This window comes from Cygnus olor, chromosome 3 (assembly GCF_009769625.2).
Source record: "Cygnus olor isolate bCygOlo1 chromosome 3, bCygOlo1.pri.v2, whole genome shotgun sequence".
Taxonomy (NCBI): domain Eukaryota; kingdom Metazoa; phylum Chordata; class Aves; order Anseriformes; family Anatidae; genus Cygnus; species Cygnus olor.
This window is the reverse complement of record NC_049171.1, coordinates 83,671,314-83,689,522: the sequence shown is the minus strand read 5'-3', so window position 1 is coordinate 83,689,522 and position 18,209 is coordinate 83,671,314. Positions and strand designations below refer to the sequence as shown.

The 18,209-nt window shown below is 40.2% G+C and overlaps 2 protein-coding genes across 8 annotated transcripts in view; one reads left to right on the top strand and one right to left on the bottom strand.

Moving 5' to 3' along the window:
• AKT3 (AKT serine/threonine kinase 3) overlaps positions 1-9,879 on the top strand; it is a 152,122-nt gene extending 142,243 nt beyond the window's left edge. For all 3 annotated transcript variants that reach the window (XM_040553563.1, XM_040553564.1, XM_040553565.1), the window contains exons 13-14: positions 4,922-5,024; positions 6,189-9,879. In XM_040553563.1, coding sequence (XP_040409497.1) covers positions 4,922-5,024; positions 6,189-6,274 — 189 coding nt within the window. In that variant the 3' untranslated portion in view covers positions 6,275-9,879. The remainder of the gene's footprint in view (positions 1-4,921; positions 5,025-6,188) is intronic.
• SDCCAG8 (SHH signaling and ciliogenesis regulator SDCCAG8) overlaps positions 7,252-18,209 on the bottom strand; it is a 114,014-nt gene continuing 103,056 nt past the window's right edge. For 4 of the 5 annotated variants that reach the window (XM_040553556.1, XM_040553558.1, XM_040553559.1 and 1 more), the window contains 2 exons: positions 17,490-17,572; positions 7,252-12,944 (listed from right to left, as the gene is read on the bottom strand). In XM_040553556.1, coding sequence (XP_040409490.1) covers positions 17,522-17,572 — 51 coding nt within the window. In that variant the 3' untranslated portion in view covers positions 7,252-12,944; positions 17,490-17,521. The remainder of the gene's footprint in view (positions 12,945-17,489; positions 17,573-18,209) is intronic. The other variant, XM_040553557.1, reaches the window with a different exon arrangement.

Genomic DNA, 18,209 nt, shown 5'->3' with positions numbered 1-18,209 from the left:
GAAAAGCAGAATTCATCTCATACATTGTAATTCATTAGTAAAGAGGAAAACATGTTGGGATGCAACAGCAATCTTTTTTCTTTTTTTTTAAATTGGACAGCTCACAATGTCATATTCAAGTTGAACCATACGTAAGAGTCAAACAGTTATTCCTCATGATTAAAAACTGAAACAGGACAACAGTGCTCACTCTTTAATATTTATATGATATTTAAAGAATTAGTGTGTTTGTGAGTTTTGGGGTTATAATTTAGTTACCTAGTTTATTTAAATGCCTTGGGTAATTCAGTGGGGGTCGTGTATATCTGCACCTCATATGCCTTTAACACTCATCTCATAGTATTATTCAGCTGCAGGCTGTTGGTGGATGAGATTTTTATGATTGTGTTAATTTTGAGTTCATTGGAAGGAAAAGTCCTTTTAAATTGAAAGGAGAAGGAAGATCACATTGCAATTCTTAAGCATGACAATTTTCTTTTGGCAGGCCAGGTCTCTCACAGTCACTCTGTGAGGTAGCGTCAGTCACTCTGGGAAGTAGCTTCAGCCACTTCCTGTGCAATCCAAGACAAACTGATCCTGTCTGATCATCTTTGAGCTAATAACGTTACCTATTTTCTCTCATACTGAAGTATTTGCAAAGTTGTTTAGTCAGAGTGAAAAAGCTGAAGGTGTAGCACAGTCTGTTTATCCCCATGACTGCAGTAGTCAGGTACTGTATCTACCCCTTTTGTTCCCCCAAGAGATGGGTGGCAAGTTTACCGGGTCCTGAATTGTGGAAAAACAGTGGTCCTCACACGGTGCTCTTGATGGATGCCAAGTGGGAATGCCACTCCCTGAAGGTAGTAAAGATACTGAGAATTTGATACTGCTTCTGCTGTCATTTCTAATATTGAACCTTGGAAATGGCTGGGGCAGATTCAGACTGACAGGTGCGAAATGGGATTTGTGTTAAACATCATCTCTTATAGCCATTAACTCAGTGCTGAATTTAGTTTTTCATTTCTTTATTTGTACGCGCGTGTAACGCATGAACACACATGGTCTGTATTTCTGGTTCTTCGAGGCAACTGCTGAGTGCTGAACGTGTAACTCTCCTGTTTGGTCAAGTGTCCTCCTCCTGAAGTTTACCAGGCTGCTACAAGAGGGCAAATTGTCACACGGTGAAGATAGGCAGCCAGGACCAGGACCAAGCACCACAAGTTTCACACAGACTGACAAGGCTGAGTTTGACTGAAGCTGATATTGTTGCTTTTGGACACCCATTACCCTGTGTGCCTCGCAGTGCTCGCATTTTCCTTTTGGACTTTCTGACTTCTCGGGTCAGAAGTGGGGAGAAGCTGTGGTGAGAGCGGCTAGATGCCATTTCCTTGTGGCACCAGAGCACAAGTTATTACTGGGTATAGAGAGACATATTCATGTTGTGATGTACTCAGTATTGTGTGCGTAGTTCTTTGTCATTGGGCCTCTGAGCTTAAAGCTTTCGGGTTGTATGGAGAAGTTTCTGGGTTATTATTCAGGCCCTGTGTCAGTGTAAGTGGTTATCTCTGCAGCAGTTGCATCTTATTCGTCTTTCTAACAGTTTCATTACAGCTAAAATTTCAGGAGATTTTTACTTTCTGCTTTTAAATAAAATCTGACAATTAATGAACAAAGGTGGCATCCCTCCAGAAAGATAATTGCCAAATTTCTGTAGCATGGCCTGGCATGTTGGTGACATGGCTTACAAAATCTGTCTCACGTAAATGGTTCTGCCTCTAATCTCCTGACTGTATTGTGGAGGTATGGTGTCCTTCTGTGTGCACTTGTGCACGTCATTCGTACTGTGCTCCCTGCTCCTGCTTTATGTGGAAGGGCGTTAGGAAAGTATTTTATCCCATTTGTCCCATTTTCTTCTGGAGGTGATACCCAAGCACTGCCTGCCAGTTCCTTGTTTCTTGACAGGAATTGTGCAGCAACTGGTAAATTATTTTAGAGGCTCTCCCTTTAAATTGGGGAGTCTGTGTTGAAGGTATCCCAGCAATTATGTGGAGGTCAGAGAGAGAGTTTATCTCTGGAGGGGAAGGTGTGTATGTGAGGGCAGAGCAGGCCCCTGCAGCGCAACTCTGAGACTTTAGGCTCGGCTGTTCTGTTGTGAGGGGTTAGAGCAGGTCGAGAGGAATGAGCCCCAGCTCTGGTTATCCTCCCAGCTGGGACAGTGGCGACGATGTACTGAGGGAAGGAGGCAGAGCATGTGGGAAGAGTGAAGAAACCTTCCTGTTTCTCTCCCTTATGTTTGTGCCTCTTGCTCTCAGCTGCCATTTTCTCTTTCCCCTAGGCTGTCAGTGTTGGTGTACGTGAAGGTACAGGCTGTGTAAATACCAGCCACATGGCTGCAGGGTTTGTGTTTACAGCCACTGAAGCCTCCTACTGCTTTTCATGTCTCAAATACGAAAGGTACTTCTGTAAGATGACTGAATCCCGTAGCACCAGTGACAAATCTGCATCAGGTTCCTCCCTTCTCATTATAGATTGGAGTTCTGTGTGTTTTTCTTGTTTCACTTCCCCAGACATCTAGACTTGTGGCATAGCCGCTGACTTACTGGATGGTGTTGATAAACAGTTTCCTATTAAACAGTTGGAAGCCTGGCTACCGAGCATGGCACTGGAGGACCAAACCTCCTCCTGTTACAGAATGTGCTTGTGGCTGGTGACGTTTGTGTTAGCCGTGCTTGTAAAGCCTGACTGAAATTATTGTTGTAGTTACTTGTTCCTCAGGAGTCCCGAGTACTGTGCTTCTCTTACTAATGTCATAGTGAAGCCTGTTGATCTCAGTGGACAAAAAAGAGAGGGAAAAAAAAAGAAGAGTAAATCAGTAATTAGCCAGATTTTCTTTTAAGGAAGAACCTGCCAGCTAATGCATTACTTTTTTTCCTCTTCAGCTGCAAATCCATACATTATTATATATTATGATCTTACCCTGCCTGTCTTTTCTTTTTCATTAACTACTTTGATCTAACTAGTAATCGTTAAAGACTGCATAGCCAGTGTTTTCTTCTCCTCTTCACATAATAGTTGTAGCACAAATGACCTCTGGTCTACTCTATTGCAAAAGTGGTTTGTTCTACTGGAGACATGTATTGCACCATTGGAAAGACATCATTTCTTGGCCTTGATCGAGAAGGAAGAAGGTTTTCCAAAAGCTGGTACTTTCAGATAAAAAGTTTTGCTTCCTATAAATTATCATTTTGGGGAAAAAAAGTGATCTGGAAAAATAACCCTAATCAGGGAAGTAGAGAAATTGTTAAAATAGCATGTTAGCTAATGGATTTTTTTTTTCACATTGAGTTTATCTAATGTTTACCTCAGTTGCTGAGAACCATAAAAGTGTCTTACAAAAGAATATGCAGTGGTGGGCACTTGAAATTGAGTAGATTACAGTACTTGGTTTTATGTAATTTTTTTTTATTATTATTCTCTTTTTTTGCTATTATTTTGAGTTGGGTTGACTATATTTTAAGTGTCCCATTTTATACACTTTTCCACAATTCAATCTGTTTTTTTTCTTTTCCTTTATGCCTTCTTTGTCATAAAAACAAACAAACAGTAAACTTTTAGGAATTAAGATAAATAATTTTCTGGATAGAGATCTATTCTTTCTTGAACAAGGTTTTTCTTTGGCTGGTTTTATAGCGCTACATAGTTGCACAATACAGCCCTGATAGGACAGGCTAGCTGTGTACAAAAAGTCTTAAAAATGTGCATTGAACATAGTAAAGTGATGGAGACTCATACTACTGTAAAAAGTGATTATCAAAAGACAGCTTCTGAAAGTACATCGTGTCTGTCATAAAATGAGTCTACTGCATTGAGCCTGGTGGGAGGAGGAGGTTAACAGCAGCTTTTCTTCCTATGTGGGGTAAATTAAGAATTTAATTGCTCAGTGTTGGTGTTCTGCAGTTGAGAGAATTAACATGAAACTAGTGAAAAACACGCACACGCTCCGATAACATCAGTGAGCCATAACTTATGCACTTACATAGAAAGGGAAATAGATACGCTGTCTTCAGAGTTTGTATTTTAAGTTGTATGTGAGCAGATAACACCAAAAGGCTCCAAGTTACAAACCAAAAGGCAGCCCCTCCATGAACTGCATTATAATAGCATATATATTAAACTGCTGTGTAGTTTTGGACTGCCACAGTACAGCATGAAATCCCATAGTGAATGTGCCTTCCAATTAAAACCTGTGGACTATAGGCTGTTCTTTTGGAGGAGAAGATGGAAAGCGAGGCTGATGTGAGGAAGCACTGTCTGTAAGCAGCGAGCAAGTACCAGTTGTCTGCTGCTGGGATGCACTGTGTTGTATCATGGAAGTGGAGGACAGCATCAGATCCAGAAATGCTGGGCTCAGGAAACTTACTTAAGCATGAACTGACCTTTCTCAAATATAAAATTTATTTTCACATTTACATGATTTCTTTTAAAGGTAAGTTCTAGGTCTTACTGCTGCAAAAAAAAATGCAGTGTGCTTACTGTACCCTCTGTGCTGTCCCTTTTGCCTCAGCTGTTTGTGCCACGCAGGTCTGGCAAGTACCTGGAGGTGCCTTTGCCTGACAGCTATGTAGGTAATTGAAATGGCCCGAAGAGATTCTAGGTAATTATCTTTATGCAGCTCAATTAATCCGCAAGTCCTGTGAAAGTGATACTTTGAATTTAGCCTTCTCTGGCTATTAGATTCTGAACTAGTATTTTTGGGTTTGATTCTGATGACATGTATCTCTTACTAGGAGTTACAGACTCAGCTGTCTCTTGATGGACCCTCTTGCAACTCCTTGTTTGACTTAGGGTGTAGAGAAAAAAGAAAAACTTTAATGCCTTTCTTGGTAGTAGTTTGGTTGGCTTTAGGTATAATAATTTTGTTTTGTTTCTTGTTTCCTTTCAGCTTGTACCTCCTTTTAAACCTCAAGTGACATCTGAGACAGACACCAGGTATTTTGATGAAGAATTTACAGCTCAGACTATTACAATAACGCCGCCTGAAAAATGTAAGTCAAAAATTATACATAAGCATAACTTAAAAATAATCGGTTTATAATAAAGCACTATGTAAGAAAGTTCTTCCGTTTGAATGGAAAAGCTATTCCCACTATTACTAACAAAAATCTTCATATGAAAGTGTGTAAATAAATTCTCAAAAAACAGTCTTCATTTGAAGAAGGAATAATTGCAAAGCTTGAAATATTAGATGTTAGACATGCTTTTGTTTGTTTATTATTATTATTATTTAACATAGTTCACAGTTCTGTAGTTCTTTTCTTAGGGAAAACACCAGCTTCAAATCTTTGCTGGGTGACAGTAAAGGTCCCAGTTCAGCAAAGTGAACTGGAACATAGACCCTCCTATAAGCATGTGGAGACTGCTATTGATTTCAGTGGGTTGTGTAAGTTTAGTGAGACACACATATTTTAAAGTACTTTATAGACCCCACCAATCCCCAGCCTCCTCTCCCAACAATTTCAATAGGTGTCTTTAAGGACACTGTTTAAAAACCCATGCGAGAATGTAGATCGAAATGCTCAGAGTTAGGCAACATCTGGTGTCTGGTTTCCATTGGCAGTACAGGAATTATGTAAATAAAAATATTTATGAATTTGGCTTAGTCCATGTTTCCTCTGATCCCAGTAAATACTGTAAAAATAAATAGTTTACTAAATAATTGTATGTAAAAATTGAACTAAAAAGAACTTGTACGGATTGTTCATTTTGTTGGTGTTCTTCCTTTTAACTCCCTTCAAACTGGAGAAGTATTTAAATATGTCTACAAGATTATAATTTTCTGAACTCAGTTTAAGAAGCAATGAAAACTGCTTCTCTGCTTCAATCAGCAAGGACTTCTTTTCTTTTTCTTTGCTGGTGTGTTTTGATTAGCCTAGAAAGGGTAGTAGTGATTGAAGTCCTTGCGTGATAGTCATAATAAAATAATAAATAAACAAACAAAAAAAATCCCCACATTGCTGTAGCGATGACTTACTGAAAGGATATCTTTTCCATGAGCATCAGTCTACTGTATGAGCATAAGCTTATGTGAATGAAGATGTACTTGAGCCTTTAACTTCAGCATTGAACTCTGAAAGATGGGCTGCATGTCAGGTGAATAATAAAATTTTATTGTAAATATAATGACATTTTGAACTTCTGCCTTAATACAGATGACGAGGATGGTATGGACTGCATGGACAATGAGAGGCGGCCGCATTTCCCCCAGTTTTCCTACTCCGCAAGTGGACGAGAATAACTTTTTTGTTCTGCTGCTTCACTGTCATCTTAGGTTTATCACTGAAAATGATTCCTGAACATCACCACCAGTACTAGATACTATTTAAGATAGCAGGGGCACTTTCAGAGACCATTCCAAATTGAACAAATTTATTTCCCAAATCTACCTAAAATCCATTTTGGTTTTGCATGAAATATGGCATCTCTCTATGCTCTCCTGCTGTTGCTGCTGCCCACCGTCTCAGTATAATAGCAATGTCAAGAAGTTACTAACAGTTTCTTTGAAGGTAGATGACTTTACTTCAGCGCTGTACACTTTGTGCACAAAGTCATCTATTTTTCCTCACAGTGGAGGCTAAACAGGAAAATGTGTTGGTCCAGTTTATCTTCTTCTAGAAGATGAACCAAAATTGTAATTAGTCTAAAAAGACTAGTCTATAATATTTTCTTGCATCTGTTTGTGCTGGTTAGAACAAGGAAACGTAGGGGTGGTGATGTACATATGCAAGGTTTTTGTTAGGCATATCATTACTTGAAGCAGGTCTCTGTCATTAACATCTGGCTGGAATTTGCTTGGGAAATGTTTGAGAGAAGGACTTAAACTGTTGATATATATAAATATATATATATATTATTTTTTAATTACTGTTGGATACTACAGAAGAAGCAGAAGGGCTGGGCTCACCCAGCCTGCCACTTAGAACTTCCAGGTTCATGTGCAATCATGGAGAATCGAACATTATACATGCAAGAAATGAAGGCATAAAAGCAGCAGTTGAAGTTGTTTAGGGGTCTTATAATTTGCACCAGATAACATCTTTCTCATGCTTTTCTTTTTCTTTCATGATATACATCACCTCTGATGGCTGAAGAATGTAGACAGGCATAATGGTATTGCTTTTCACCAAAATGTGTGCACCAAGGTAAACAGTTGTTTGCCTTACTTATTTTCGAGTTTGTGAATTAGCTTTTTCTCCAGGTGTTTAACTCTGAATATTCTTTTTTTTTTTCTTTCCTTTCCATTTTTTTTTTGGTTATACTGCGGTAGTATTTATTTTTAGAGATAAGGTTTGTATGTGTCATGTTTGCAAATGCTGCTACATCTTAGATAGAACAGGCTTATAGCAGTTAATTTTGTAATATATGGAAGGACTGTACAAGCTGAAGGGAATAATGCACTTTTATCCCATGTGGAAATTTTAACAAGGCTCTGAAATTGTACATACTGCTTAGAATCAGATTTTTGTGAATGAAATACTGTCTTTTAATTCTTTGGCAGCGGAGGTGAGGAGTTCCAACTTCATGTGCCAAAGGGTTAAAAACAAATAAACAAAAAAGCTACATCTTGTGCTCTATTCAGGATAAAGATACTGTAAAAGCCTGATGGCACAATAGAAAATGTCTATCCTATATGAAGGAAACACATTTGAACAATGAGACCACAGTGATTACAAGAAAAGCACTTTATTCTAATAGTTAAAATAGTAAATTTCTGGGATCAGCCATTCTCAAGGAAAGTTTGTCCTCAGCCAAAAGAGTTACGAAACTCAGCATGTTACATGTGACCGTGGTACCCGATTGACCGAATTTAAAGCATCGCGAGAAACACTCCACTGACAGGAAAACGTCTTTCCATTTCCGAAGATCTGTATCTAACAGAACATGTGCACAAGCTCTAGCTTTGATCTTCAGCAATGATAATCTTAATAATAAACCCTTTGGTGCTAGGAGCTGGGATATTTTGCAGTGCAGTAATGATGTGCACGTGCCCTTGCTAACGGCATCTGAAAACCCTGACTCCATGGGATTATCATTTGAAGTATCTCTGTGTCCGTATCTTGTTAGCTCCCACGAAGACTGTGATATCACAGAGTATTACTGATTGCGTTGTGTGAGTGAGGAGGTGAGTCTGAAAGGAGATGTTCATACGCAGATGCCTTAGCCTCTTGATGTGGAAAGTTGAGTATCCTGGCGTGAAGCCCACTGCTGGCAGTGCATATGCTGGGACAGTCAAGGGGCAAATGGGCATTTTAGCAAGGCAGCTAAAGACGCAGACTAATTTAGACAATTTTTCATGTTTCATGTTTTATCTTTAGTAACGGATGGATAATCAGTCAGAAATATATCATGAGGTATATGCTAACTACATAGGATCTCATTCTGTCTCCTCGTAACGCTAGACGTGTAGAAATTATCCCTCTGTAGAGAGAGCGAGCACAGTAAATGCATTGCAGGTCTGCAGAAGTGTCTGTACTGACACAGCGAGTGAGTGACTGAAATAACCAATTACTTAGGAGATGGGCATTAATTAGTTTTCTGCAAAGGCCTCGTGCTTACAGACTAAAACTATGGTGATTCAAAATCTGTGTTATATGCCTGTGGTGTTTTTTTTTTTTTTTTTTTTTTTCCAGCTTTTAACAGCAATAAATTTTTTGACACAGGGCACCTATAGCTAATGACCAACTGGAGTTGTGCCTCTGGCCAACCTTTCCTCGTGTTGAGAAGAAAGAAACCCTGTGGCTAGGTTCATCACCGTGTAGCTAGTTAGAGCGCAGTTCGCAGTAAATATCTGTGGGCAAATTATCTGAAAACTTTTTAAGGCTTCAATCAGTGTGTATTGTGTTATCTGCCTTCCAAAATATCATAGATCAAGTTTGTGCTATGGAGAGAGTCAGCAGTCATTTAATGCTGCCCAGGGCTGGGGAATTCCCTCTCAGCAGTGTTAGAGATAGAAAGAGAAATTAACAAGCTGTGCTGGGAGAAACTCTCAAAGCTCTTCTTTGCGTGTTTGCAGCTGTAGTCGGGTTTGGACAGTGCGTGGTAGTGGCTGGTTACCTTGATGAGCCTTTCGAGCACAGTACATTTCAGACTTTGACTCCAGCTTGTACTGACTTCCATGGCAGACAGTATGCCCTCTTGTACTGCAGCCATCTCGGAGGAAATAGGTCATTTCTGTTTGGGTTTTGGCAGTTTTGCACACGGCTTTGCTTTCCACACTAATCCATCTTCCAGTACATTCCTGTTGCTTACAGAACATTTATTCCAGTATTGTTTTACGTTTTTTCCATCTTTACTTGCGGCTTCTTAAAGCTGACTGTTCTTGCAGGGGCCATGTGCTTCTCCTAGAGTACAAAAGTAAGGTCTTTCCTTACTAACTGCAGGGTCTATATATTACACCTCAATGTACACACTTTGCTGCTACTGTTTGTACTGTCTACAGTAGAATTTCCTTATCTTGCTCCTGGTAGTGCATTACAGGCAAGCATGAAATGTAAAGTATTTATTTAAATAAAAACCTCTAAATTGATAATTGAATTACCTCCCTGTAGCTTTAGAGTTTGTGACATTTCTTGACCTTGCTAGTTCTTTCATTAGATCCATGCAAGATCTAGTCATATGGTTAAGGATATTAAGCAGACACGACTATGAACCCAAGAAACCGTATTACTGTTGGTCATACTTAAACTGTTTATTTCCTTAAGTATATGACCCACAAGGATGTGAAATAACTACAAGAAACTGTTTTTGTACACTGTACATCCTTAGTATTTTTACACGTATATGATAGGGATGCACATTATTTTCCTTCGTACAGACAGCTTAAATAAAACACTATGTCAATCTGCTACTTCTGTGTTTTTTAATGCTAATTTGTTCTGGAGGTTTGTAAATATATTATATATATGTTCAAGCTTGCCACAAAGGACGTATTTTTTTATATCTGCACATCATTATTAAATATCTTAGAGGATAAAGTTCCTAATCTGTTCTGTGTCAGAGAAAGAAAATCTGAAACAAGAAGGCTATATTGCAGATTACAAAAGATTTCTCAAGTTTTGGTTTAAATATTTACTTCATATTTTAAAGTAATTTTATATAGGTTAGATGTTTCAATCCTGAAATGCACAAAGAATTTACTTAATTTCTTCTTACAAGAAAATGTACATCGTTATTTTTTTATCACTGTATATATAATGATCTGTGCATGTTTAGTTCAAAGTTTTATTTGCTGTGAAGTCCTAGTGATAACTAACTTGATGTGACGTATTTCAGATACTGGGTGATCAGTTTCAGTTTGTAAATTAAGTTACAGTATTGTCAAAAAAAAAGAAAAGAGGTTTTTATGGCTAAGCAAGATGTATTTGTGCTGTGGCCCAAGGCTATTTCCATACAGGCGGTCTGTGTTAACTCTACAAGGTGTATGTAACTTCTAAAAGTAAATTTGGGTTGTACTTTTCAAGTACTGATTACGCAGGGTTACATTCCTATCAGAACACCCAACATTTAAGCGAGTTGTCATCGAATGAAATCCGTAGCCTCAAGTCATAGCTCGGCAGCGTGGTGGAGGAAGCAAGGGGAAGGTGTGATTTGCAGGGCACCTCGGGGTGGGACTCATTGATGCCCGCCAGCTGGCCCAAGCCTAATTGCAGCAGCCGGCCAGGAGGGCTGAGTGTCCCTGGAGCAGTCGGTCATCTGGGTTTTAGCTCAGTTCTCAGACATGAACCCTTCCCTGGAACGTAAGTAAGTGTGTGAGCCGGGTCTTTCTTGTTTTCCCCTTGAAATAGGCCAGAAGGAGCAGAAGAAAGGGACAGGCAGACAGACATTAGTTGCAATAGTATTTGCAGATCAGTGACAGGACTTGGCTGTGGCCATGGAAGGAGCCTCTGCTCATTGTGCATGGAGGTACAGGGGTGATACCTCGGCGGGGCGATGCTGTAGCTGTGGGCATGGAAGCTCCTGGATGTAATTGCCTGATCTGAACTTTGTAAACTTTGTAAAAGTAAGCATTTTGTGGCTAGGAAGAGGGCGGGGTGGGGGGAACAGGAGCGGGGTAGACCTGGTGCTCTGTGTGCATAGTGAGTAAGCAATTGCTACGAGGTAGTTGCTGCTGCAGAGAAATTGATCCTTGTAGACACAGCGGTGGCTGGCAGTTGTCCTCTGCACACAGCCACCCCGAGCCACCTGGTAGGTGAGGTAGGTCCAGAAAGGTTGAGGGTCCAGCTGTGCCCCCAGGCCGTGGCACAGCAGCTCCAGGATCTCATTGAAGCCTTAAGTGCTGGGACTGGGTGCCTGAGGTCCTTTGCGCATGTGGCTGATAGGCACTGCTCCTATTTAAACACAGATTTATGGTGTGGGGAAAAGAAATAAATTTGCAGATTTATAAACATATATTCTTACCTATGTAACCATCTATAAAGTAGTGAGAAATAAAATAAAATTGTCCACCTGACTAGCGTGGAGAACCCATAGTTGTGCTAGAAAGGAATTTTCATCAGCAGCCTTTCCCTTCCCAAAAGACCCAAGGCGATTTAAGCATGTTTATTGTCATAGCGGTGAAGCAGTTTAGGGAGGAGTTCAGATGTGTTTGGCAGTTTCATATGGCAGGAAATTGAAATGGGAAGAAAAAACACTTTGATGTTAAGGCTGTACCACTAGTAATTCTTAAAATACAAGGAATGAAAGATTGTGTCCCACAGCAAATGGTAACTTATTGCATGTGTTGTTACTCCTACTTCTGTTACATTTTATGTGTTCATGCTGGCTGAAGTAGCCTTATTGACTGGGAACTGTTCTTTGCACTTTTTTTTTTCCTCTTTACCAGTGCAATTCAGCAACTACACTGAATGTAGAAACCTTTTCTTACATTGTTTATTATGCACTAGTTCAGCAAAAGATTCAGATGAATTCTTTCTGAAACAGCCTGGTATTTGGAAAGTAACCTTTACAAATATGAAGTTAACTGGAAAGAAGTCCTCCAAATGTAGCCTCCAACTGTTTTGAGTTCAGTAATTTGAAGCAGAGTTCAGCTGATGCCCATCCCCAAGATAGCAAAGTATCTTCCAGGGGGAAAGTCTAGAATCACTTCAGTGTTGAGAGCCAGGCACCTCACGTATGTATTAGCCTTTGCTAACAAAGGGTCCCTTTGTCTCAAAGGCATTAGCCAGTAACTGTTTTGATGGGAAACCTGCTCTGTGGAAATTACTCCACGTTACAGGGAATATTCCTCAATCATTCTGATGCCCTTCTGATGGATTAATGGTTGTTAGGACTCTGACCTTTGTATAAAGGTGGCAAATAGCTTGTACAACTGGTAGGTTCCCAGGTAGGTACCCTGGTAGGAACCCAGGTAGGTTCCGGTCATGAGTTACAACCTCAAGCACACTGTGATTTTTGTTAGACTTCTGAACACTCTCCTCCTCCCCAAACACACATTTTCCCTTGAATGCAAAAGGACACAACCAGGAAAAATAATGAATCAAATTAAGTTTATTGGTATTGCCATCTGTAAATAAGACATCTATGTTAAATTACAAAAATAGATAAAAACATTTTATAAAAAAATTGTACAAATTATGAATTAAGTTGACGCTTCATAACAGCTGTTAAAACTGGATTGCAAGCTTAGCCTTTTCTTAGAAAAGTCTCAGCTGTCTTCCTAGAAAGTTTGGTAGGTGAGTAATGTTTCAAAATATTTATGATTCTGTAGTTGAAAACAAATATAAACCAGTTGAAATTAGCCAGCGTGTCTGTTTTCTGCGAACGTTTTTCTGTGTGAGCTTCAAACAAGCCCAAGTTTCAGACGGGTGCAGAGGAGAACTGAAAGACAGAAGAGATGGGAGTGTAAGTAAGTAGTCTGTATGGAGCTGCTTGCATCTCTCATTTGTGTTGCTTCAGCCCGTGGGTGAGTTCTTAGAAAAGAAATACGTAAATAGTTAAGAATGTGGCAATGCTATGTAAACAAGCGCTGTTTCAAAGCCTGTGCTTCCTGTGGTCCTCGCCTCTTTCTAAGATCAGAAATCTTACAGGTAGCAAGAACAAGAGCTATCTGATTTCTGAAAAACAAGATCTCCATGAGCTTTAGCCATCGCTCATGTTTAGCAGTAAATAACCGAGCTCTTGTTTTGGGGCACGTTTAAGATCCTGCCCCTTCTCCCTTCCAGGAAGGCGGAGACAGGTTTGTGCCAGAGACTGTTTACTGTGAATTGTACAGACTGTACATGGGGTGGGCAGCTGTAGCAAAACAGGAAGCTGCCTGTGTGCCGTTAGGAAACCTCTGGTGGGAAGGCTAATTTGCAGTTTTTAAGCTCTCGCATAGCTATTGTTTGTGCCTCCTCAGTAGCACTTCACGACTTAATTAAGGGCAAGACATCAAACTCTAGTGGAGCTGGGGTAGTTACCTAGAATTAAGCAACTGGAGTTCTGAAATTTGAATTTAAGAGATGTAAATGACTTCAAATAAAAATAAACTTTCAATTTGGGCTGATTTTGCATTAGAGGACTTACAGAGGTTTTTTTTTTTTTTGCTTGCCTTTTTTTTTTTTTTTTTGAGTTGGTAAGGTAACGAGGGCTGAGTTAAAAAAGGATTTATAATGTTGCAGTTCGTTAAAGACTTAATTAAAAACAATAACATGGTACTTTTTTGTCCCCAGAATACATGCACCACATCAGTGCTATGGTTGTATCCACAACCAGTGCTCTGAAAAATGAATTACATCCCTGGAATGAGTTAGGGGTCAGACTCAGCATCAGGGGCTAGTTAGTGACAGCCAGAGGAAGCCTAGGCCATGCTTCGTTAACCCTCTGCGTAGGGCCAGCATTAGAATATGAACAGATTAAAAAGACAAAGAGCACTCCACCCAGCTTCTGAAGAAGTCTCCTGGCCACTTGTGGCTCGCAGCATCCCTGGCAGGTCTCGTCAAGGCTGCCCTTTGAGGCTCAGCCAAATGCCCAGCGCGTTAGTGCACTGCTCTCTCCCCTGGCTACTGGAACGAGCATCCTCAGTACCACTGCTTGTTCTTTTAGGTACCCCTTCTCAGACAGCTGTGTTTTATACAACCAAACTTCAGTACATTTCTAGCCTAGAAATTTCACACTGTCATCTATGCCTCTAACTAAGGAGCTGCCGTTGCCTTTCCTTACCACCTGAAGCCACAGAAAGGTTTTCATTAGCCCTGCTCGTATGCGTGTAAATGGGTTAGGTACCAAGACGGCCACTTCTAGCGCTGCAGGCTGCCTGCGGTTCTTCCATCGCCACAGTTACCCTAAGTTAATGCTTTGCAAGATGCTGAACCTCAGCATGGTTGACAAAGTCGGCATTTCTCCACCTGACTACAGCCAGGCTTCATCTGCTTCAAAAATAAAGTGCAAATACTGGCAAAGTCTCAGCGTGCCCAATTGCACAGCAGACTGGATGCTAAAGCAGTTGTTTGGGATGTGCCACTCTCCTCCTCCCAGCTGAGTGAGCAGAGTGCTGCAGCACAAAGTGCTCGAAGTTCTCCCCACCCTCCCTCCCCTCAGGGGCAGCTCTTTTAATGTGTAGCTGGCTAGTCTTACTGATTACAGTTTTGTAGGTAGCAAAGTCATAGAAACCCGTGTTTTAACCGATGTTAATGCTAGTTACACGTGCAGGGACAGCAGCCACTAGCTGCTTGTTTGGTCAGAAAGCACTCAGGTGGCTTAGGGGCCCAAGTGCTCCTTTGCACAGCTGCAGACCCCAGCGTGGTGCTCTCAGAGGGGCCAGGCCTAGCTCCTGCACTGCTGCTCCCCCTGCCAGACATCTCCCGGCCAGTACCAGCCTCCTGCATCCAGCCGCAGCATCACAAAACCCAAAGCACCACCTACCATGGTTTAACACTCATCACCACTTGACTAAACTCCACCTAAGCAGTAGTGACAACCTTACTTTCTCCTGCTCCAAAAAACCCACCTTGTCTGTAGAATGTCACTGGCTGTTACAAAAAAAATCCAACAGATGCACATTTTTGTGCATTAAGACCACAATGAAAAAAAAAAAAAGCCCACGTAAGGATCAGCCTGAATCAATTCTGACATCAGAGGTGGAAAGGCTACTCATTTTCTTAACATACAGAAGGCTAGCTTTAATGTTTAAGTTAAAAAAAAAAAAAAAAAGGCACTTGGGAGCCCATCAAACACTGTATTTGTTACTGGGGCCCCACTGAAAATTCATGCAGACCTAAGAGAACAAAGACAATCTCAGCCCAGGACCAGCTGTAATTCTGACAGTACCTCCCACTAAGCAATGAGAGGGGTGAGGAGGGGAAGATACTCAAGGGTGAGTATATTTTATGTTCTGTTTGGGAAAGGAGCGGTTTGTTCACAGAGAGAGAGGCTCACTGAAATACAGGACACCTGAAATCAGGGAGGAGGCAGTTTTAGTGGCACGACAATCTGGAGAGCATGGGGAAGGGCGGACTTGCACAGGGAGATGTCCAGGGGAGAGGACAGACCAGCGGCGTGGGACGGCAGACGTGGCTGGGGGTAATCCCCGAGGTCCCAATCCTGTCAGCTGGTCTGCACGCTGGCGGGCTCAGCTGGCCAGAGTCTGCAAGGGGATTAAAACTGGGACAAACAGCTATTTCTGTAAAACTGAGGGACACCAAGGCAGATCCTGCAAGTGAAGCACATTCCAGCCTTCAGAAACATAAACACACTGGGTGGACAGTGCTGAGGTTTCTAGTCATCTCAGTTTAGATTTTTTTTTCCTCTATTACACATATTTGTATTTAGTAACTATATAGGATGGGAGTTACGTATCTCTTGCTCTCCTCCTGATTTGCAGTAACTTGCCATGTAAGAGAGACTTTCAAAGGTAGAAACACAAAACCTGGATTCTTCAAAAGCTTTCAAAATCAGAGGCATAAATCCTGTAATTAAACTTTGGACTACCTTTTGGTGGATCTGCCTGTGTTAAGCTGTATACCTTTATTAAATATTAATGTGAAGGCTTCATCTACAGCACATGCTGTAAGGTCAGGCCAAATTATCATACTGATCCTTTTTAACTCTCTGAAAATTAAAATTTTGGTGTGAGCATCTTCATCATGTACCCATTATTGCCTTCAGTGGGAAGGACAGAATTTCACTCCTCTACTTCTCAGGGGCTATGCCTGGAGCCTGCTTTACATTTTAGAATGGAGGATACACAAGAGAAGTTTGACAAGGAAGTGAACTGGAAAAACAATGACAGTGACATCAATCTGTGCTAGTGGTATGGGTAATGGGAGCTTTCTGCTATCCTCTGTCCATGGGACAAATATTTTCCAAGTAAAAACTTAGCCTAGCACAAAGGTTGTAGGCAGGTGATTGTTCTGAGCTTCCTCCAGTAACACGAGATTTAATGCCATTATTTCAAAAGCCTGTGATTTATTGCCAAGGACGAGAAAGGTGTTTTTGAATCCTATGGTACTTGCCTTGGTTACTCCTTCAACAAGGATGCAAAAAGCTTTTTAACTTACGTTGCCTGTAAGGAATTCAGCATGTAGCAGGATCAAGTATTTCTTTTATAATGTCTTTTTTTCTTCATTCATTATGAAATCAAGAATGTTCCTTACAGTATCACATGAGTTTTCCATGAAAAACAGATTCTCAACACACCAAAATGTAGCAGGATTTAAAGACCTCTTTCTCTCTTTCCATTTTTTCCCCCATATATAGCAAATATGAGCACTGGAAATCCTACAAAGGCTAAAGGTTTGGCAGTAGTTTTTTTGTTTGTTTGTTTGTTTGTTTTTATTTTCCCTGTAAATCAGCTAGATTAAAATAATGAAACAATTTTAAAATCTGGGACTTCAATTGCATTTTTTTTTAAAAAGGTAATGCTTACAACACTGTAAGAACAGCTATAAACTACAGCAGTGCTATCATTCCAACAGCACCACTCCAAATGCAATTATTTATATAATGTTTCTTACAACATGACACTAAGTTTTTATGATTCATTATAGAACAAGCTGAAGCCTTTCTAAAGAAATAGCATTTTGCTTTCTGAGAAGGAAAATACTGCTGCAAGTGACAAAGTTAACCAACTCCAAATCAAAAGAGAAACCCACAGTGATTATCTAGCTCCAAAGGTATCTAAGGTAAAATTTGAATTGTAAAAGTTCCCACCTTGCCAAGAGTTGTATGTCCTCTTTTCTCTCCAATTTAAATTATAAGTTTTTTTTTTTTTTTTAAAATCCTGTCAGGTAAACCTGTTTCTTTTCTGGAGAGCTTGCCCTAAATTTTTAACAGTATGAAAAGAGAAAAACAACACCACACAGCTCCCTCCCCCCCCCCCCCCCCCAACAATTTCTAGCCCCAAAACATTTCAAACACTTTCTTCTCCCTTTGTCTTGAAGTGTTTGCCAGATTCAACCCACATCTGCAAATAGTTTTAGTCCTCCTTTCCTCTCCCTCCCTTTCCTCTATATATAGTGTATAGAAAAAATACCTACTTATGCTCATTTCTCTTTATCCATCCAGGTTTTTACTTGATTCCATCTGTGTCCTGTTTGAGATCTGCATCCCATTTCTTTTCCTGAAATATGCAATTGCAGAGTTACTAGTGGCTTATGTTCCAAGATACAATACCAAATTTCAGTTAGTGTATTTTACATCATTTTAAAAGCATTAGGTATGAGTGGTTTCTCCCCCTCCCCCCAAAACCCCGAACTAACTGCAAAGGATAGCTGTTGAATAACACGGTAAAACATGGCATAAGTCACTTTCACCTCTGATCAATACTGATTACACAACTGATATTTTTAACATATATTTCTATAATAGCTATGTACATCTTTCTGTAGTTAAAATCTCCAATTTACAGTGAAATGTCCTTTAGTTTTCTTCAAACAATTGTCTGATATTCCAGACAGCTTTTTTGGGCTGAATTCCAGTTCCCAGAGAATCACTGTTGCTTTCAATAGCAGCAAACAGATTTTTAGGACTCATTTTGTAATAATTTTTTAAAAATACATTCTTCTCTTCTGAATATTCATATGTTAAAAAGCATCCTCTGGAACACAATTAACTTATAACAGAGAAAAACAAGGAAGTTTTTGCTAGTCAAGTCTTGAGAGTATATCTGAATGATTTTTTTCCTCATTTGTACGATTTAGTACTTTCGCCCAACCTCATAAAAACATGCTCACTTCCAGATAAAACACATTATCAAT